The sequence below is a fragment of the Actinia tenebrosa genome, unplaced genomic scaffold, assembly GCF_029948245.1.
Source record: "Actinia tenebrosa isolate PJP-AT-01 unplaced genomic scaffold, QUT_ActTen_1.0 PGA_scaffold5__44_contigs__length_20552954, whole genome shotgun sequence".
NCBI lineage: Eukaryota > Metazoa > Cnidaria > Anthozoa > Actiniaria > Actiniidae > Actinia > Actinia tenebrosa.
Window position 1 is genome coordinate 2,770,375 of NW_028292582.1, and position 23,123 is coordinate 2,793,497.

Genomic DNA, 23,123 nt, shown 5'->3' on the forward strand with positions numbered 1-23,123 from the left:
CCAAATGGCTGTCAAAACACAGCTCATCTGAATACCATCTGAATATGCTTTCAGCATTTCATATCAACTACACAGAGCAAATGAATAAATCATAATGATTCTCATTTCCCAGATAAAGGGACTGCAGAGTCTGGGAAGCTGAATACACCATTCTCATAATGGCTGACAAGCACACCAAAATGAGGCCACCCAGTCATCTTGCAAGGCTGGGCAAGGCTGCTCATACAAAATAAAGGTGGATAGCACGAATTTAGGTCAAAACAAAAAGTCAATTTCTATACTTTACTTTCCTTCTATAAACACATTAATGTGCTTTTATTTCTTCTATATTGTAAACTAATGACTGGTTGACCTCGTTTTCGTGCACTTGTCAGCCATTATGAGAACGGTGTATGGCACATTAATATTATATTTTCTTGCACATGCTATTTTTTCATTTATATAATAATATTCTGTAGTTTTTGTATTCTTGTTAAAATATCTTTGTAATTTTTGCATATCTATTAATCTGTGTAAATAAACAAAAGTTCAAAGTTCAAGTTCTCTAAACCAACAAAGACTAACAAACATGGCAGCAGTCCATTAGTATTCTTTTTGCCCAATATTTATTTCAGACAAAAACCAATGCCAGTCGTCTAGGCCAAGGGAGATGGCAAGATGACCACACATTTACATGTTGCAAATGCCTCTCAAAACACTGGAAATTTCATTTCAGAGGTTCTTAATTTCAAAAATTCACAGGGAGGCATGCCTCCGAACTCCCCTAGGCACTCTTCCAATCAAAATTATGCTCAGGCATTTTCCTTCAAATGCCAATAAGTAACCTGGGGCAAGGTTACATATTTACTTTGTGACAGGATGAAATACTAGTATCAATTATTTTTATGGTGACTATTTTACAGTTTATTAAATATAACCCAACATTTTGCAACAATTGTATTTGCAAAATAGTCTTTGAGTAAACAGACTGTAAATTACTTGAAACATCATGTAAATGTAACTGAAAATTGGCAATGAATCAAGAAACTTGCTTTACAAAATTTACTAATCGTCATCTTTAAGTCTTGTTTGTAATTATATTAATAAAATTAACAGTTGAGTACTATTTTTTAAACATTTCATGCAGTCAACTAGTTACCATGTTACCATGGCAGGACAATTTAAAGTTTAACTGATCAAAAATAATATATATATATATTATATTTAGTTCCACACATAAATATTATTATGACATATTTCACAAATCCATCTTTTCAATATATTTGATGTTTTAGAGAATGATTAATACAAACGTTTTACAAAAGCATCAATGAAAACATTCATTGAATAAAGGGAGGCTTATCTGCCTTTTACTGTTTATCATTCAACATTATTTTGATCAAAGTGATGCATGAAGCAAAAGTATAATACCACAGTACATTGATTCTATTTAACCTATGAAACAAAATCTAACAATCTAAGTTTACCACTATCGTTAATGCTACACGCTGATCTAGAAAACAGTGGGAACATCAAAATAGACTACTGTCAATAAAATTATTATTAAATAGGCCCTTTGCAGTTAACAGTCACATGTCTGTACTGGAATTTTTATATTAAATTGGTGATTCTGTGTAGCTACTACAAAATGTAGTTTAATTATAATCTCTCGAAATAGGTTGTAGAAAGTTTGTTTGCATTCCAGTAAATTTCACCCATTGGAATCAAGATGTTCATTCATTTGCTCTAAGTGAATTAATCAGCACGTGATTGCTTAGCTGCAAAGGGCCTATTGAGTACATTTACATACTCTGATTGACAGCATTCTACTGCCCAATTGATGTCTTGACCAGTGCTCAGCCATGAAAAACTGTGGTACCTTGGGTCTAATGCTTTACCATTTTAGATTGCACAGCATTTTCAACCCCCAAGGCTTGTAATTAAGTGGATGCATTAAACAATGAAATACAGCATTAATTAAAGGCAAAATGTTAGTGCTAGAAATGTCCAGCAAAAATCGTATCCTCGGAAGTAACCAAGCAAGTAGGGTAGACCTAAATGAACAATTTGTATCATGGTCATGCAAACATACAGTCCTCTAAATTAAAAAAACTTACTGGGTCACAAATTGTGAGAACAGGAATAAAACGAATGCAATGCAGAATGTTTTTCAGTGATTTTACTATAAAAATATTTTAATTTCTTGCAACTCAAGATACTATTCATTTTATTGCATATTTTTGGATTTCAACCATTACATTCATAATGGTTTGAATTACTATTTTAATTGATTGATAAAAGCAATAAAGTCTCAAAGTTTTTGTGGTGCCATAAGAATGAATAGCACTCAAACATGCTGCACAATATCTTAGAACTCATTGCTTTGTGGCCCATTAAGTTTTCAAATTCAACCAATGAATTTCAAACTGGTTTGGTCATATACAGCAACACTGACAAAGCACTGGCACTAGTATTAACAAAGCTTTACATACAGCATCTGCAACAGCCAGAACATTTTGTCTAAGACCCCTTTGCTTGAAGAACTTTTAATTTTGTTTTTGTTAAAAGTGGAGAATGGATGGGTTTTATTTTCAACTTGTGTGTGGGTGTTCAGGGTGTGTCGAACTTTGGACGCCATGTTCTTGAACTGCAATAATCAAAGTAACATTCAAAACAATTAGTATTGCACATGATTAATGTTTAACATTAACAACATTTATCTTTATATTATTTTTATCATATTTTAGCAACTTCTAACTAAACTAGAGTTAATGCTAGTAGAATCATTACTACAAAGTGATTAGCACTATTAAAAAACAAATCAAAGACATGTTGAACCAGTGTGTATCAAATTTGAAGGAAAAACATGGCACTTATCTTGCATGAATATGAATTGAACATACTTTGATTATTAGTATAGCCAAATTATTATTAACAAATGGTATTTAGCTCTTTCTATATTTAAAAGTAAATGAATACAAAAAGATTGGAAAAGATTGATAAACTTTTTATTAACTGCATAACTTTAAAATATATACACATTTATATACAATTCCTAAATGATTGAATAATGCATTCTAGCTGTCGATCAAACCCACTTTCATTCTTCTTAAAATCCTAACACCTGAAGTTTACATATTAAGCCTAGTTCCCACCCATAAGTTGGTGACACACCTACAATGCCACTGTAGGTAATGCCTGGGATGACATTTCAATGATCAAAACACTTTGTCACCATCATTGCAGACTGTTAGTTCAGTTCCAGTCTTACACCATGTCAGTGGTGTTACCAATTTGCCTATTAGGTAAAATATAGGGACATAAATGGCAGCGTACTTGGGATTGTCCCCCATTTGGCTGTGATGCAAGATGAATATGGAAATCAACAGTCTGCCTGCGATGTTTCAGCCTCCATGATCAATGCAATATTAGTGTAGTATTAATGCAGTATTAGATTTCCATTGTCAGATAGGAGTCCCAGGTAGTACCTGGGGTGGCTTCACAAGCATGTCGCCAACATATGGGAACCAGTTTAAGTCTCATGAACCATTTCCTTTGCCAAGCACTATAAATTTCTGCTACCGTACAATAGAAAGGATTTGAGATTTGCAAACATATGTAGCTTTTCGATTGGATGACTTGGTATACAACAGGACCCAACCAAATATTAGGATATATCGGAAAATATTTTTTCTTTGTAATAGTTTTTCAAAGCGCGGACAGTAAGTTTTGAACGAAAACCCAACCTATATATCTAAACAATGACGATAGCTAAGCAATGTTTGAGCAAACAAGTGTCATGTTTAATATCTATGATTATTGCAGAAGGACGAGGAAATGTATATTTTCTATATATACATTTTATCATCTAATATTTAAATTTCAAGCACTATTATCAAATTGATCTCAAAGATTTGACTTTGTGAACTCGTAAGCAACTTGACAATAACGCAATCCACTGTAGACTGTGTCATTATACTACGGAGCAACTATTTTTGCTATGCAATGTAAAAATATTCTCAATGCATATCTGCTCCTAAGAACGTCATCTTTTAACGGTATATCCTCAGTATTACTTAAAAATACTTCGTATTAATGTCATGTCATATGATGTTTAGTGACCACTTTTAGGTTCATTTCAATGAAATGGACGCGCTCTCGATCGAATAGAATACAGCGTACATAAACTTTTTAAGTTTTGTTCGCAAAATGCTTTTACTAAAGAACAAAAATTTCAGTGGGAGACTTCAACATGAGCTTGTCCTTCCACCAACTTACTAGGTACTGATGTTTTTCGATGGGGAATCTTATCTGGAGTTGGTATTCCTCTTCCGACCCCTAAGACGTCGACGTTTGGTCTTGGTTTAGCAATGGGGCCTTTCTTTTCGGTGCTCTTTGCCATAGCGTAATCACCAGAATCGAAGTATTTAACCTAAGAAAACAAACTTATTACTTTTAAGAACTAGTTTAGAAAGAACTTTTAGCAAAAACAGGACACATAGGTGCCATTAATTGTCAACTAACCCCTCCTTTTTGTAGTCTTTTTCTCATCAAGTCTGTTGTATTTGGCTTTCGATTTGGAAACTTTGCCTTGAATTTTTCCTCCTCTGTCAACTGAAATTTCAAATTAAACAGCATTTCAAGAACACAATATAGTCGAGAGTCAATATATCTATCAATGGTTTACCTGCGGTTTGTCCATGGGTTCATTTTCACCACTCATTTTGCGTTTGATTTTCCAAAATATGGCCGCTACTTCTCCTTGCTCCTTCGAGTGATCCGCCAAAAGATGGCTAGCCTCGACTTAATGGTGGTAACACTACTTATAAGGGGAGGGGGGTAGGGCGTTACAAATTGACGAGACAACAACAAGTAATTTACATAAAAAGCTTTAGTTCTATTCATATTTTTTACTTCACATTTTAATTTTTATCAATGCATAAAATTATAAGTTTTGGGGTCTTATAAAAATTAGTCTAATGGTGTCTTTCTGAGCTATATGTCTTATCCCCTTCAAGCATTTTTTCTTTTTTTCTATGCTCCATTTTTCTTCCAGCATGATCTGATCATATGGGGCATATGTGGGGCATCTAAAATTTGCATATTTTTTTGATTATGATTTCTTTCAAAACACCTTTAAAATTATAAAAAGTTACATAGAAAACTTATGTTATGATATGAAATCAGAAAATTATTAGTTGGCATTGATCAAATAATAATAAAGTTATAATAGGGTGTTTCAGTTGCATACTAAAACCTTCATCAGCGAATGGCAAACTTCTGTTAATTTTAATTCATGTGTGATTTTTTTGTACAGACAAGGACCTCTGGTCAGCACCAAAAAAGATTATTTGTTGAGTGATCATGACCATGAGTGACCATAAGTTGGGTAATACTTTCACATGCATTAATACAATAAATGTTGGAATTGCCTATGAAACATTAGTGCAAATCACATTTCCAAGTTTGTGTTTATGTGTGGATGGAGGGGGGGGGGGGGAAATTCTCCCATACCTGGCTAAAATATGCAGCCCCCCCCCAACATACACATATGTGCATACACACACTCAAAACTTAAACTCCTTGTGGCCCCTATTGGACCAGAATTTTCATAGTGGCTCATTGAGTATTCTAAATTGTTTGTGTTTTTTTCAGAGAAAATTGGTTACTGATTAGCTTCCAAAAAAAAGCTTGTGAATAAAAATAGATGAAGCTCTCAGCTAAGATGTATAATTAATTAATCATTAATTAATTATAACTTTGCTCTTTTGGAGATAAAGTTAACTAATAAAATAATATATAAAGTATTTTTTTGCTATCTTTATTTTTATTGAGCATATTATATTATCTCTTATTAATTTTATGCTCTCCCAATTCTTTGCCATCCAAGAAGTAAGTAAAAACTGTGCCTTTACCCTGTATAGGAAATAAGAAAAATAATTAAGGTTATTCAAGTGTTACAGTAATCTTTTCATAATGATTAATTTCTACTCTAGCAACAATTGAAAACAAATTATTGCAAAATTACAACACAGGTGTTACTGCTGTTAAAAGGGGTGTGTCAACAAAAAACCCTTTGTCTTAGCAAATGTTGTCATTCTTATCAATTTTCATTCTTAGAGCCATGAGTAACTATTCCCTTTGTAACCCAGGGTGCTATTCCCAATGCAAAATAAGCAAGAATTACTGCGTAGCATGCACACCCTGCAAAGAAAAGTGAGCACCCACTATAGATGCAGTAAGACACCGTACCTTCAATGATCATTGCACTTAGCTGCAAAACAAGAGAAAGCAAGACCCTTGCAAAAAAGGCCAAGACAGGTACCTTTATTTCTATATATCCTCTTTCCTCAAACTGCCATCCACCAATAACATCTAGAGCTTTCTTGCACTCAGTACTGACATGAATCCTATTGGCTGAAAAAGTAATTCAAGTCAAAAGGGAGATACAAATTTGAGTTTGAGTCCATCTTATATGTGACTAGAGTTACTTGTTGGTTCTTAAGTGTTCTTTTCAGGGTTTTTCTTTCCAAGTTCTCCGGTTTTCTACCATCCGCAAAACTGATTGATCAACTTTTGATATCAAATACAATATGTTTGAGAAAAATTGCTACTAGGGGGGAGGGGGGAGGGGAGAAATATCACGGCGACATGGCGCGCAGCACAAGACGAGAAAGAGCGCAATCAAATACACATTCAGGTTTTCCTTTTATCAGAGAAGCTATCCTGCAATTCCACTTCTAAATATCCTTTTTTTTTAATAACATAAATTTACTGAATTTAAGTACAAGGTCGTACTAAAACTAACGATGGCACTACCACACCTACCAACTCCATTTGATTCCATTCTTGAAGCATAGTTTACCGTATCCCCAAACAAACAGTAACGAGGCATCTTTATCCCTACCACCCCGGCTACACAAGGACCTGCAATCATATGATATATGCATCATAATGTAGGCTTTTGATTATAAAATTTTCTCTTGAAAAAGCTGTAAAAACAACCGTAGATCATGATTTAGGTAGTGTAATTAGTAGTTAAGTTATTTTATGCAATGTTTTTCTCTGTTTGCTTCTCTTTTCTTCTCTTTTCTTCTCTTCTCTTCTCTTCTCTTCTCTTTTCCTTTCTTTTTTTATTTTTTATTTTTCTTTTTTAATTTATTTCCTTCTTAGAAAACATGCACTTTTTTGCGTTTTATAATTTTTACGTCACTTTACGTAAGGTGATGACGTGAAGCTCGCGCAGACGCGTCACAAAGCGCGGGAAGAACTACATCTGTCAGGACGTGTGTTGAAATCTTTAAAAAATCACAGCAGATTTTTTGGTTTTATTTGGACCAGTTCAACATTTGAAATCGGAAAAAGTAAGTAAAAATGTAAGGCTTTTATTCAGCGATCTACACTGTTAAAAAAAATTGACGGAAAAAGTTGAATTACAACATTTGCAGGGACTTTCCAAGCTTCGTCCAACATGACGGAATGTCTCGCATGTCGACCAAAACGATAAAATGGCAGTTTTAGTACTCATACTAGACTAAGAGACCCGAAAACACTAAAGGTGAGCTAAGTATAAATCTAATAGTGTCCACTTCCCGTTGTCGACTATTTTCCATGCTGCCAGTGAACTGTGCGATAAGATAGACTATTCTTTACGCGAAGAATATTATACAAGTAAGCTTTATTTAATTCTTGCATACTAATTTAGAAAATGGGTAGCCCATTTTGAGCTATTTTTAATTGAAAACGTGAGTTATTACAAAAAGTTTTAAGATTTTTTTGTCTTTTCTCTCACCTGTATGCATCCCTATTCGTAGCTGCAACTGTCTACTTTCAAAATGTCTTATTTTAAAACTCTTTGAGCATTCCAAGAGGTTGAGCGCCATGTTGGCTATTTCTTCTGCATGCTTGTTGCCATTGGGAACGGGAAGACCGGACACGACCATATAGGCATCGCCTATCGTTTCAACCTTTAGATACATGATAGATAAATTAAAAGCTCATATAATAGAACAACGTCACTGCAAACTAGTCAGGTTAGGTCATTCAACTATTTCTATAATTTTCAAGTTTTTATATTCTTTTGTTTTCTTGCTTTTTTGCTTGCATGCTTGTTCGCTTGCTCGCTTGCTTGCTTGCATGCATTATAATTTTTATTTTGCTGTTATAACGTTGCTATTCAAACGTTTCTATGCGACGAATTGTCAGTTATCTGTCAAACCCCATCCACACAGTACCGCGCAGCCGTATCATTAGTTCATGGATTAACTTCAAGTCTATAAGCCTTACCTTATAAACGTTATGCGAGTCTATAATGGTGTCGAAGGCAATGTATAAATCATTTAAGAAATGGACGACCTTTAAATTACAATAATTAAAAGATTGAGTGATAATCTTAAGAAATGAAAACGGACGTCATTTGAAATTAACAGTTGTAGCATTGATAGTCTTACCTGTAAAGGCGTGCTTGCGGCAGCAAGAGCTGTGAATCCAACTATATCACTAAAGAATATCGTGACTGATTTATAACTCTCTGCTAGTACTGGCTGTCCATTCTTTAGAGATTCAGCTATAGGCCTAACAATAATGTATGATTTTATTGGTTACACACTTTTATTTTACAACTTAATTGTAATTCCTTTATTTCTTTCTTTATTTTTTCCCCTTTTCTTTTTCTTTTCCTTTCTTTGCTTCATCATTTCATCCCTTCATTCGTTTTCTTTCCCCTTTCTTTCTTTTTTCTTTGCTTGATTTCTTTCTTAATTTCTCTTCATTACGCATACCTTGGTAACATTTTGTAGAGTAGCTCATCGGTTTTCTTCTTTTCCGCTGCTAACTGTCGTGTTCTTTCTTCCACAATCGTTTCTAATTGGTCGGTATAGTTTTCCATTAAACGTAACATGTTGTCTACTATAGAATGCCTATAATCAATCAAATCACAAATTTTGTCAGCTCCCACGTGTTTACGTGGTTTCAGATTTTTGAATTAAATTTGTTTCGTTTAAGTGGATTCGCAGATCATAATAATGTTTATGCTAATGCTTACATGTAGCTGGTGCGAACCGTGCTTAACAAGTGTATAAAAGATAAGAATATTCATCTGCTCTTATTTGCGGCTTTGATAAGCACAAAACAAACTTTTTAATTTAAAAATTATTTCACTTTTGTTTTAAAAAAGGTACGTACTTTCCTTTATGCATTTCTTTTAGTCGCCTGTTTATCTCGTTGAAAGATGGTCTTACTTGAGGATCATCATCCCAACAAAGTTTCATCAAGTTAATCATGGGGATGTTTGTGATGTCTTGTGGAACGGAGGGCCGAAATGGTGGAAATGATCGACTACAGACTCGAGCTATGACATCTTTGAAATAAAAAAAATAAAAAAACGCTGAGAAAAATGAAAAAAAAAAAAATCATAATAAAGAAAAAATAGAACTCGCGTTGATGACTTCCCAATTGATGGGTTGCAAACATTCCCAAGAGAGGTAAAAGACAAAAACATGGCGGCCATCGTGGTACCGTTAACAATGGATGCTAATGAGAAATCTTTTGTTAGATGGTACCAGCCTGGCCGCGATGACGTAACGTGCAAACGAAGAATCCATTCCAAGGATATGAAACCGCTCTTGTTTAATTCTGAATTGTGGCGTCATCTCGTATTCCAAGAGTCTCTTATATTTTAGGATCACTGGAGTTATTGACAACAGATATTGCAATTTTCGATATCACTGAAACCGACCGTTCTACTTCAATTCCTGTCTGTTATAATTTGCCTTTTTTTGCTGCCGTTCAAAAACACAATCACTTGGTAGATCTTGCACTGTTGGCCGTCAATCAGCCCAATATGCACAATATTGAAAATCGTAGCTAGTTACATGTAATGCTCGACTGATGGCTATCGCAACATATATTGCATTTTAATTGAGTCGCGATACAAAACTAAACACACTGACCATCCAAAACTCTTGATATAAACTTGTGTACCGCTCTATATGTAAAATCTTACCACGAGGAGACAAATCGACGGCGGAGTAAGGTTCCTCCCTTGTCAAAAGCTCATACAGTATTATGCCATAGCTGTAGACATCTCCATATTGAGTGGAGAGAGGCTTTTTATCTTTGTTAGTGGTGCTGCCATCCAGTAATTCTGGTGCTTTCCAAAATAGCTCTGTGACGTTAAGAAAAGGAAGGTAAAGAATTAGTTGTATAGTATGTTTAACTTTTTCACATTTAGCTGGAAAGAGAAAAATATTTAATTTCAAGCAGTTATCCCCTTCGCTGTCATCTGTTGATAATTTTACATTAATTGTCGCTATCGTTGATGTTGTCGTTGCTGCCGTTGCCGCTGTTGTTCTTCATATTCATTAAAAAAAATATTCCTCTGCCCTGTTTATTACTTACTTCAACATTATTATACCAAATGTTTTAATAACAGGGTTCGTGCTACTCCTTGAAATCCTTGAAAGGTCCTTGAATTGAAAACACGTTTTTAAGGGCGCTTGAACAGCCCTTGAAAATAGGGGAAGACGCCAAAACTCCTGGAATACTCCTTGAATTTAATGCAAACTTAATGCTATTTCTAACTTACCTTTTAAAATAAATAACGATTAAAATTGATTGAAGAGTTTCTGGTTGCTTGTTTATTGGTTGGTTGCGTGTCATGATCGTTTTTTATTGGTGGACGTGGCCCCGGCTGAATTAGCTGCACTGTAACATTGAATCAATGTTTAAACCACGTTCTAATACAAAAAACTTTGTCCTTAAAAATCGAATTTTTGTGCTTGAAAAGTGCTTAAAAAGTCCTTAAATTTTGAAACGAAAATGTAGCACGAACCCTGTAATAGTTATGCCACTTATCTAATCAACGTGTTATGACAATGATTTCACATACTTGCAAAGGATGCATGATTTCCAGTCTCAAGGTCCTTCTTTTGGTTTGCTTTTATAAGTTTAAGTCCATAATCTGCAATCTTACACACCCATCGATTGTCAATCAAGCACTTAGATGAGCGAAGACTACCATGTAAGTGGATAGGACTAGCATGAAGGGTCTTCATTCCCTGTCATGAGAAAAAAAATTCACCTGAATCGACCTTTTCCGAATTCCCTTGGTCGGGCAGGAATGGAAACGAAAACTAGCACGAATGTGATGTCGACGGTGTCAGAGATGTTCGGAGCTTAAATGTAGATGTCTTGAAGGACTATTTGAAATAAAGAGGGATTCCCTTGAGTGAGGGAGGGAAGAGAAAGAGAAAAGATGACTTGGTTTTGCTTTGCGATAATGCAGAAAAGATGAAACAGCCTAAAATTGATCCTTCTTTCAAGTATAATTTGTCGGAAGTCGGAAGTATTGAAGGAAATGTTTTCGGTTCCATTCTCGTGCGACCAAGGGAACTCGGATAAAGGCGATTCAAACACGGCATATAGTTTTTTACTGGATAACGCTGGAGAAGAATTTTTTGGTTGAAGTTTTCATCGCGCGTTGAGATGGAGGAATTTTAATATTAATAAGCATCTATAACACTTCCTTTTTCTAGGATGTGATTCGTGTTATATCGCACTGCAATACTTTTGAACATATCGGGTTAGGTTAATAGTTCTTATATTGGGACCAGGATGGGATATTTAGGTGTTTAGTACCTAGTAGGGGACCAAGTGTCCTACTGTATTCTTCACCTTCCTTTGAGCAAATCTTTCAGTAAATAGATATAAATATAAAGCATACGTTCCGGATTCCCCTATATCAGAGCTATATAGGTATGTCTTACCATACAAATGTCGTTTGCGAAGGAAGCGCGGAAAAACCAATCAAGTTTAATGTCATCATTGGCAAGTATTTCCTTAAAGATAAAGGTCAGTTAGTAGGCAATTAATTAGCAATAAGTTGTTAATGTCTCCTTCTATAGCAGTGCTATCAGATAAGCATGAAGTAAAGCAGCTTTTGCAATGTCTGCTATTATAGACTGTATTATTTTTGCCGTGGATATTCCACACTGAATGCACAGAGCACGGATTACCTGCAGGCTTCCTCTATGGCAGTACTGTGATACGATGAATATGTTAGAAGGCTCTAAACACACTCCAATGTACTGGATCAAGTTGACGTGAACGATATCACGCACCTAGTAAAACAATATGGTAAAATAAACTAAACAATGCATCCAAAAATGGCTGGCATCAGCACACTGGGATTGGCAGAACATGCCACACGAGAGAAGCGTTGGGAGAGTGTTCTGCCAATCCTCGCGTGCTTTATGACTGCACACAGCTCGGCAAGTTTTTTATCGATTGCAAAATCCGTTATTTTGAATAGGAATGACGCGACTGAAAGTGCGCACGCGTGCTGAGTGCTCTCATAAAGCACGCAAGCTGAAAGATAAGGTCCCCATCCTTAGGCCACCGGTGTCTGATAGCGGTGATTTCATATGCCACGATCATTAAATAATATATATGTATGATTTTATTCAAACCAGCGTGTATAATCAAACTGAACAACGAAAAACAAATGCGAAGCATTAATCATGCTGATGGTGAAGACTGCACCACTGTTTGACAGTACTAGTCACGTGATGGTGAGTAGAATTCATAAAGATCATGTTGACAATAATGATGATGAGATCCCAACTGAGGCAGATTTTTTAATCTGCTTGTACACTCGATGTAGTATACACTTAACATATAGATCTTTACCGAGTGACAAAAACACATTTCATATATACAGACCTGTTTCATCTCAATGAGCATATTACGTGTCAAATTTAATGTATCCTTTCTCAGTCGCTTTAACGCCACGAATTCATCCTAAAATACGAGAGGCAATTGTATTGTTAAATAGCTCTTGGTATAATATCGTATAATTGGACAGTTGTAATTCCCTTGAGTATCATTTCTTACTTAATTTACTGGCGACTAAATCCTAAGTTTTTGTAGATTTGCAAGAGGTATTTGCGAGGCCAAGAAATGTCTCTTTAAGGAGAATGCTATCTCCAATCAAAATGTAATCGGCCTTACTCAGGGACCGCGGAGCAGAGGGGGCTGGGGGGCTGTAGTCCCCCCAAACATTTTGCCGTCATTTTGAGTTTTGCGCAACATTTCCATAAATTTAGTGCAAAAAAGTACGTTCCCAATGTCCCTCAGAATGCTGGAAATCGCATTTCTGAGAGTCGTGATTTCAAAATTTCCAGGGGTTCATGCCCCCGGACTCCCCTAGTTGCTCCCGCCTTCGGCGGTCGTTAGCCCCCCTAATACAAAATATATCTTATCGGTTTTTAGGCCAAGTTGACAGGGTTGTCCCCTGGATGGGATTACCTTGTATCGTCCGAAATAAGAAGTTAATGCACCAGGGGGATTGTGTTCCGTCATTCTTGACCATCTTGATGGGGCGTCATAGTGATTCCTGATCACCTGTAAACGTATTCATAGATCAGATAATTCTGGTACTATCTTCAAGATAAAACCAGACGAGTTTAAATTCACAAATTGATAAAATGATAAAATAGATACTAGACAGACTTAAGGGACAAATTAAAAGGCAGTTAACAGAATACCGAATGCCTGGCCAATATTTTCACAATGAAAGTCAACAAACATTCAACAGATCTACCACAGGAAGCCCAAGTAGCAGATTTCGTTTTGGCTCTGTAAACCCCCTCCCTGGCAAAACTTAAATCAAGCCAAGTGCCTTGGTGGTAAGAGTATAGTACCGGAGTTTAAGTGAGCAGTAAACAAATCAATATTCTTGAAGTCATAAGAAAACTGGTTTATGTCATTGAATGATATGTTTACTACTTACCTTGCTGGCAAATCGAACGTCCAAGTCTGCAGGAGTAATGTCTTTGGAACTAATGATCCAGGTTTTACTGAAAAGGTCTTCTTCGTATTTTCTCTTTCTATGAAAACGATATGATCAGCGTAAGTATAAGGCATTGCACTAAATACAATTTAGGAAACATTTTGGACAGGTTTGAACGTCTCCAGACGCATACTCATCTAGTCAGTAGCAATCCGGCAACCCAAAATCAAAAAATACAGTTTGTAAGAAATACAGTTTGTACAGAAATCATCAAAGAACAGCAGTAAGAAGCCGTACATTAGCCGTAGATAAGTAGTACATTAGATATTAATGTAAACAAGGTAAAAAGCACCAGAGAACTTAGTTCCCTTATTGCTTAAAACAGCATGCAGGCCTTTTTAAGTATTGCACAGCCGTTCAAAACTAAGGGTCGCGGAAATAGTTTTCCGATTACTAAACTAACCTGTAGTAAAACAAAAGGACAGAGGCGAAAAGCACAGATATCACTACCATGGCGGTTATGATTGAGTTTCGCACCAAATGACCCTCTTCTAAAAGTAAATTAGAAGTCGTTAAATATTCAATTTCTTAACCTCTCTCCCCCTAATTTATTGTTCATCATTTTGTGTTTGCCTCTCCGGTCGCCTGATCAACATAAATACGCAACTGCGATATGCTACGCAGTGTATCGCTTATTGAGCATGCAAGCTTAGTACCGTATTGCTTTCTAGAACTTTAATTGGCTGATTTTTTTTCTCGCGCAATGACCGTGTCCGCGCTGTGTTTATGCCTTGTTCCAGGTATATGATTGAATGAAGAGTTTAAATTCTTGTGCAATGTGATTGGTCTCGCGTATCCTTTGCCGTGTCACGAACATGTTAGTGCAGTGGTGTGCTTTTCACAGCCATACAAAACTGCTCTGTTATACAATTACATACGTAATTTCTCACGAATTAACACGAGAAAAATGCTTGCATTGAAAAGCAGTATAAAATGCGTATGTTCTGCGCAAGCACGGATGACGGTTCTCCTCTGAGCCTTGTTGTTACAGCTGGAAAAATGCTGGAGCTAAGTAAAAGCTGCGTTACGCATATTCAGTATGTACGGAATTAGTGTAATCAAACAATGATAAACCATTTCTGAACTCAAAACTCAAGCTTATCTTTGCACGTAGCTAACCTCGTGTTGTGTCATTTAGTCACGACCAGCCTCGGAAAATTAGCCATGTGTAACTTTGATGACAGACGACAAAAAAAATTGAAATCGGATGTTTTAAAAATCCTCAACTTACCAGGTAAAGGGCATTTAATAAAAACGCACTCAGGGTTATCATCTGGCCTGGTCGTTCCTCCCCCTGGCCATACCGTGTCAACTTTAAATGCCTCTTGAATGGTGCCATTGGACCATAGTTCCATTAGTGGTTTGGTGTCGTTGATAAGGACATTTTCAACAACGAATGTAGGAACTCGATTACCTTTGTTGTCTATTGTTACCGGCCCGGACATACCTAAAATGATATAGATTACCGTATATTAACTACTAATTACTACTCAGTCACGGATCAAAGATTTTACAAAGAGAGGTTCCAAAATGGCAATCGAACCAGGAAATATGTATCGTAGACTAAAAGGAATATTCTTCCTTTTCGTTCGTTCGCTTCTTTTTTCTTTCTTTTTGTAGTTTTACCTGTGAAAAGAGGTGACTTCGACCTCATTCGGGAAAATAAAGTCCTTCCATTATTGATGTCTTTACCATCCTGAAGTGTTCGATTAAGAGCATAAGAATACAAAAGTATTGCGTCGTGTAGATAGGGAGCTGTATTCACAGCCTGAAGGGAAGAAGAAAGAAAAAGAAAAACAGTTTACGGTTGCGCATGGGAAGACAAATGAATATGAATACAATTCAACCAATGTTATTGTCTAAAGAATGACATATGGTCTTAAATGGGAAAACATTACGTCCAAGCTAAAGAGGTCGGTATGCCTCAGATAGTTACCGATGCACTGGCCACAGCATTCGGATTGCTTGGATCAGGAGTCATTCTTTCTGTCAACCATTTGGAAGTCTCCTTGAATTCATCCTTTGAGGGACTCTTTACCGTTAGGGTAATTATTCCATTGAAAGCCTTCATAATCTCATCATTAGTTATTTCAGGATTTCTATTAGTGATCGTTTTCTTCAGATTGGATGAAACGTAGAAGTCAAGCGTGATGAAGGCATAATTGCCATTGAACATATTCAATTCTTTCGCCAGCAGGAGCAAAGACGATACTTGTTCCCTATTTGCTAGTAGGAAAATTACTAGGAGAAAAAACAGCTAGTGCATAATCAAACTGAACAATGAAGAACAAAGGCGCAGCATTGATGGTGCTGATGTTGAAGGCTGCATCACTGCTTCACAGCACTAGTATGACTTAAATGATGCTGATAGTAATGATTAAGACTAAGAGCCTTGATATACAAGGCACTGTTTTTAGCCATTGTTTGTAGATCGAAGGTCACTGGTGAGGTTCTCGAGTCTTATATTCCTTTATTCAGTATCACGTGTCTGAGTTTTGGCCCTTTAACTTTAATCCTCGCAAGGAACGTAGCACGAGGGATGTTGCACGAAGCAAATGTCTCGAAATTGTTGTGGAAATCTTTTCTAAAACTAAATTTGACATGGGAGGCATGCACTGCAACAGCCTGGGATTGCGGGTTCGATTCTCGCCTTAACCGCATATGCGAGTTCATTTTTTTGTTCTTGGTGAGTTGTTCTCTCTCTTGCCACGAGTGTTTTCCTCCCTCCGTGTGTCCGTGTGGCAGTGCGTGTGTAGTAGACAGCCTCATGCAAGAGGCCCATATAGGAAATGGTGGTTGTAAGATATAAGGTATAATACTGATATAAATAGATTCTGCTTGTCAGAGCGATTGCAGGATTAACATATCGTGACAATTTTATATGGAAATAACAAACCTCTTGCTTGAGATTTAGCTGTCATTAGCATCTGTTTTCTTGAGTTCTGAGCAACGTCATCGTATCCCGACACATGCGGCGCCTTGTAGTACGGCACGGTTATGTTATTTGTCAAAAAATGGCTTCTGACAGAATTTGCAATGGGTTCCCATATAGTGTCTCCTTTGTACCCATATGGTGCAATGATAGCAACTCTTTTCCACCGATAGTGCTGCATGATCTTCAACAGAGCGACGGGTGTGACACCAGAGTACGTTCTGCTGAATGGTTGGGTTCGTGCAAACGTGGAATATTTTTTTCGATTCATCAAGGAGGAAGAGGAACAGGAGAATGAAATCATTGGCACGTTCCAATAGTGAGTCAGTAGTCCCGCGCTTAAACATGCTGCAGAGCATCCCGGTCCTATGTAAGCATTGACTTTGTTCTTCGAGTTCATTAGGTCAGCGGTTATTCCAGGTGCCGTATTAGAACTACACTTACTATCTTTCAGTGTGTATGTGATGTTGTAACCAGGGAGAATTCCTCTGTTATTTACTTCTTGTATTGCTCGACCAATAATGGGGATTATTTCTTTCCCAACTTTCCATGTCCCGTGATCAATGGGAATCAGAATTCCAAGATGGATGTTATCACACTGGACTTTGATTGACAAGCCCCAAATAATTTCTAGGACTCTGAGTAATATTTGAACCGTCGTCACCATGCTGACTGTACTACAAATATAAAATAAAAGAAAGTTAAAAATAAAATAAAAATTACGGTGGGAAAGACAGTGTTTCTACTAGTAAGCCCTCTCATCCTCGGGAACCCAGGGGTAAAATTCTGTCGGTCCTTTGTGCTCCTCTGGGCAAGAAGTCTGTTTAAGCTTGTTTCGGAAGTCGGAATTCAAAAATATTGCCATCACATGCTTGTTTACATATACTTGATGCTTATTGGTTGATCAGGAATGAGATGAAAGAGCAATATTATTGGCCTATGAAACTGTCCGATTAAAGGTGTCCAATTACAACCAACCTAGCCAATTACATCTACCAGATTGATTAGTGGAAAATAGAGTATTTTGTCAACCAATCAGATTTAAGGAGATCAGCGTAATAGTAATGATTAATTGAACTTCAGTCGTGTTGTCCAATTCAGTCTGTAATTATACTCATTATACTCCCGCTATCGCATTCGCCCAATTTTGTTAATCACTCTTATGATTACAGAGACCGAATTGGAACTGATCCACTCAGTCCTATTACCATTATTAATCGACAGAAGTCTTCATGTATTATCTCCTATCAGTCTTCTTAACAGGTGATGATAGACTTTGTTGGTCTCATTCCATTTCTTATATAATAGATATCGAGATACCATTTCAGCATTGAAACATGTCTAAACTTATAATTTGTATGGTTTGGAGACCAGTAAATACTGTGTTATAAATATATATCTATATATTGTTATAAACAGTCATATAAATGATTTATTGATTAGAAATTGAATATAGTTTGCGATAATATAAAATATAGTAAGTTTGTAAGTTGTCAGCTAGTGAACCTGACGCGCCTCAAAAAAGATATACAGTCAATGTCATTAACGTTGTCCACCGAAAAAAGACATTTACACATTTGCACAGTTGCACATTTACGCATTTAGACTAAAGTGAGCCTGAACTTTTAATGTAAAATTCAACTCGTAAATCGAAAATCCAGAATGCCCCAACCATTTAGTGAGGATTTAAGATGGAGAATTGTATTTCAGTGTTTGTTTTATGCCAGAACGTTAGAGGAAACACATGATATTTCTTTTAGTCTAAATGTGTAAATGTGTAAATGTCTTTTTTCGGTGGACAACGTTAATGACATTGACTGTATAAAGTAATTATATTATCATATACAGTTACGAATACATCGTTCTGAAAGCAGTAAGTACAAATTTTAGAGGAAATGAAAATTGCGTGTTGGCCTTAAATGAATTGATAGTTAATTGTTAAATATTTATAATAATATAAATAAGTATAAATAAATATTTATAAAGGAGTTGGTGCATTTATTAACAGGTGATGCTAAACCCCAAAAGATTCCGCATTCATCTCTTGTTGTTAGTATGAAATTTAATAGACCGTTTTCTCAAGGTTGCGTGCGCGTCTATCTTGACGGGCCACAAAACTAAGAAACGGAAATTCAGTAAGATTGAGAAGCCAGTTTTATATTTACAGACGAGAATAATCGATTTTTTGAATCCTTATCGAAAAAAAAAATTCATAGCAATGCATGATAATACTCACTCTAAAAACTCGTGTTCTATTATCGTGGCAAGTTCCTTAAATTTGGATGCGCACGCAACCTTGAGAAAACGGTCTATTGAGAAATTTGTTGTTCGCATAACGACATGAATAATTAACAAGTACCAATGTTTTCAGTCACTATTATAGTATCTTAGTATTATAATATAATAAATTATGAATGCTTACTTTAAAATTTTACTTTTTACCCGAAAAATAATGATGAATGGTTTGTTAAATTCAAATTGACGTCGTGTGATTGCAATTTTTTCCTTTCCGTAACGCGGCGCTTCGTTATATTTTCTCTTTTAATTCGGAATCTGAAGAAAAAGTACTTACCCTAAATAAGTGGCTCAGTTCAGCTGCATGTCTGAATGAAGCGATGCGATGAAAATGTACTGTTCATCTAGTGGCTGATGCTATCTAGGAATCGAGAAAACACTGTAAGACATTTCAATTGGATTGAGTTTTCAGTACAGCCAGTATTATCTAAAACATGATCAAGAAAATAAAAACTCATTAGTGGTTCTTGACATGATGCTGCTGAGAGGAGATTTAGCGAGTCTGACTTTAATGAGATTTTCTTACTGCTGTGTGGAGCTGTCTATCCTGAAAGTAAATTGCATACTATCAAAGACTCATCAGTTCATTTGTCTGGTGTCTACCACCCCTTGATTCCTGATAACTGGTTATCATACGCATCAAAAAGGCTATCGCGTCCACCATTTGCGCGCAAAGCAAACACATTGTGTATATTAGCAGGTGCATAATGTGTAGGATGTGCCAAGTGCCAACATGGCCTTTTCGGTGGAATAAGATGTCGAAATCATTATCTTTCAAAATAATCATAGATAAATAAAGTGTGCAAAACCGATCAAAACTAATAGAATAAACAAGTAATTGGTTCGGTAGAATACTATTTATAAAACAGAAAATAGGACTGTGAAGCAAGGAGAAACTAATAATCTTAATTGCAGTGTTAGGAAGACATTTTTCATTCATTTTTCCTTTGTTGTTCGGTTTATGACCAGACAGATAAGGTACAGCACCTCAAAACTTGTCTGGTCACAAACCTTAAAATGAAAAAAGAACGAAGTAAGAAGAATTATTTTTGTGTTATACTTGTCCAGCAGTTTGAGGTAGTCTGGCTTGCATTCGGACTTTTCTAAATAGCGAAAAAGTTCGGATGCGATGCCGGCTAAGTTTGAGGCGGTCGTAATTTTAAAAGACATCTGCAAACACAACAAAATAATAATAATAGCTAAAACAAAGCCTTAATTTTTTTCAGTAATTTTAACTTTAAACATGTTTGTTCATGTATAAGAAGTTAAATAACGGGAACTAGGAGCCGGAGTACTCACGGACAATGCAACCCCGGATCAAATGAGGTACATGACAGATACTTCCTTTGAATATGCCAAGTAAAAGGACCAACCCTTGATTAAAAAAAGCTACTAATTCATACCATTCTCTGGCAGCATTTTGACAAATCATGAAAAAAAATTTCAGTTAATGTGTAAAATATAATAATAACATAAATAACATAAATAAAAAATATAATAATAAAGTAATATAATATAATAACAAACTCACTTGGGTCAGGATTTGCCGTATGGTATAATCAAACCAAGAATGACGATTTCTCAGTTTTCCAATGAAAGAAAGAGCCGTTTTGCATTGTCTACCGGTGTTTCTAGTATACTAGTCTTTACGTGCTTAAAATCACATAACTTGAACAAGGAAAATTTCTATTACGTTGCTACTACGTCATAGTTTTATGTTCAAACCATCCTTTCAATTTCAAGATGCCATGCGTGTCATTATATTTCCATAGCAAAAGCCATTAGTATCTTACATTTTGATGTTTTTTAAATACCTTATAGTGTTGGTCGGGATTTGCCCCAAATTTTCTTCGTTTATTACTAACAGGACGGGAACCCACGAAATAGAAAAGTCAGTTCTAAAACGTTAACGTTATGCAACAAATTTTTCTTTTTAAAAGGAAAAAGCTTTTTTTTTTTGCACTTGTTCTCACGCCCAGTCAAGTTTGTCGTGTTGGGATGAATGCTTGTGATACTCCAGTTTCGAGTTCTCTTTGCTCAGTCTTAGTCTCGTTGTGCGTCATAATTTTCATTAAATACCTAAACAATGCCTGCACCATTCAGCGAAGACCTAACATCTCGAAATGACACTGTTGGTATTCACTTCATGTCTTCGTGATAATGTGACCATAGTTCCTTTCGGTCGTCCAATTGCCGATAACCGATCGCCATTCGCCGTTCTTCCCTTCAACCTTTTTTGAAATAGCTGTCCAGCTGGTGGACAAAACAAAAGAATTCCAATCTCCTGAGAATTGGAACCTATTGTTTTTCCCCCCAGATTGAGCTGCATTACGAAGTGCTGCAAGCGGTCTATACAAACATTATCACGAGGGAGAACTTAGTTTCTATCTTCTATATATCTTCTATAAAGAATTAAAAGCCTTTCACGTGAAAATGCTTATAAAAGCGGAATTGGAGCACCATTAATACAAGAGGCAAAAAAGTCTTACATATGTCCTAAAATTTTTCTCTCAAACTCTTGTAGTTCAGTCGATAATTCAACAGTCTGCATGTAATGTGTAAGATAAAAACTCTAAAAATATTTTCTTTGTTCAAACACGAAACAGCTTTTCAGATCTTAATACGTAAAATGAAAGAGTTTTTTAACCGAAGTTAGATAGACACTTAGAACATTATACTTTGTCAACAATTGAAGGCAACTGTCAACCGGCTTTCCATTAAGACAAGTATGAATTTTTCTAGTCCTCTTATCTGTCACCAAGCTGTTTTCACTTGTGTGGATCAATTCTTTTTCAAGTTTGCTTAGCTTTGACCATATTTGCATATTATAGTTCCATAAAAATGAAGGTAGATTTAATTCATATGGGATCCAAAAAATAAAAAGATAAAAAATAAAACCAAGCTCAAATTAAAATCAAATATACTAAACAGATAAACGCTTTGAAATAAACCTCTTTAGTTTGGACGTAATGTTTTGCCAATTTCAGACCACGTGTCATTCCCTTGAGTATCATTTCTTGTTATGATGCAATTGAAACAGAATCATATTCTCAAACGAATGGCACATGGCCTGAAATGGGCAAAACAAATAGGACTCTTTTGGGGGGGTAATTTTATCCGGTTTCAGCCAAATGTCATTCTCTTGTGAATAAGATTCTTTGTTTAAGTTTTATCTATATTCATGTGTCTTCTTTTGCTCCACCGTTAAACAAAGAAATGATACTCTAGGGAATGACACTTGGTCTAAAATGGGAAACATTACTTCTAATAAGGAGGTGTCTATGTCTCAGCAGCATCGGAAACATCTTCATTTTCATTTTGGCTTTTACTATTATCTATCATTCATTATGTAACTAGTGACAAAAGGCAAACGACTTCTCTTTTGCAAATAAAGGAAGATCTCAGCCAAGTAAACAGATGAAACGCAGTTGAAAAATATGGCTTTCATTAATTTTTTTTCTCGCGAGCTCGTGAAAAACATATACCAGTTAACCTCTTCCAATGATATAAGCTGAATATAAAATTATAGCTAGCTTATATGTAGTTTTAATGTAAAATAGATGGTTTCATTTGTGCCTTTTTTCCTTATTTTCAAGAAGTGTATTTTAATTAATGATTTATTCCATTAGAATGGGACGCAATAATTATTCCCTACCTGTATTCGTGTGAAGACTCAGCTCTATAAGTTTAGCGACTTAAAGTTTTGACTTCTTTCAGCTTCTCAGCATTTGTTTTTATGCTCGGACACGACGCCTAGCCAAAATTTGGCCGTGACCGTGATGAACAACTGAAGAGGTACAGACACGGTAAACTAGTACACTGGTATATAAAATAAACGGCGCTTTCAATACTTCATTATCATAATAATTATTGGGAAACGTATTCTAAAGCACTTAACACTGTGTTCTAGATATGATTTGTCTGTTACTTAGAAGCTCGCCGAATCCCACTTGAAAGACATAAGGAAAATTCCGCATAGAAAAACGAAGTATATTCAAAGTCAGTTTCCGGAATGTCATCATGTTCTGGCAATGATTTCGGATTGGACAGGAAATTTTGGCAAGCCGA

The 23,123-nt window shown here is 35.9% G+C and overlaps 2 protein-coding genes across 6 annotated transcripts; both read right to left on the reverse strand.

Annotated features, from left to right (window-relative positions):
• Positions 1–588: 588 nt before the first annotated feature.
• On the reverse strand, positions 589–4,773 carry LOC116300093 (alpha-endosulfine). Its single transcript, XM_031708866.2, has 4 exons — positions 4,667–4,773; positions 4,504–4,593; positions 4,258–4,411; positions 589–2,626 (listed from the first exon to the last, which is right to left on the reverse strand). Exons 1-4 carry the CDS (start codon positions 4,700–4,702, stop codon positions 2,571–2,573), a joined length of 336 nt encoding a protein of 111 aa, XP_031564726.1. The 5' UTR covers positions 4,703–4,773; the 3' UTR covers positions 589–2,570.
• Positions 4,774–4,852: 79 nt separating this feature from the next.
• LOC116300090 (atrial natriuretic peptide receptor 1) lies at positions 4,853–23,028 on the reverse strand. Of its 5 annotated transcripts, none has more exons than XM_031708857.2 (22): positions 22,711–23,028; positions 19,333–19,416; positions 16,725–17,432; positions 15,765–16,069; positions 15,455–15,596; positions 15,060–15,275; positions 14,232–14,319; positions 13,769–13,865; positions 13,285–13,380; positions 12,700–12,777; positions 11,994–12,098; positions 11,745–11,816; positions 10,868–11,036; positions 9,983–10,144; positions 9,163–9,337; positions 8,760–8,897; positions 8,430–8,553; positions 8,266–8,334; positions 7,772–7,946; positions 6,808–6,906; positions 6,305–6,396; positions 4,853–5,895 (listed from the first exon to the last, which is right to left on the reverse strand). In XM_031708857.2, exons 3-22 carry the CDS (start codon positions 17,425–17,427, stop codon positions 5,824–5,826), a joined length of 3,177 nt encoding a protein of 1,058 aa, XP_031564717.2. In that variant the 5' UTR covers positions 17,428–17,432; positions 19,333–19,416; positions 22,711–23,028; the 3' UTR covers positions 4,853–5,823. The 5 variants fall into 5 exon arrangements, with proteins under 5 accessions (XP_031564717.2, XP_031564714.2, XP_031564718.2 ...); XM_031708854.2 differs by having other exon boundaries at positions 16,725–17,437; XM_031708858.2 differs by lacking the exon at positions 22,711–23,028 and adding an exon at positions 20,587–20,746.
• Between the last annotated feature and the right edge of the window lie 95 nt (positions 23,029–23,123).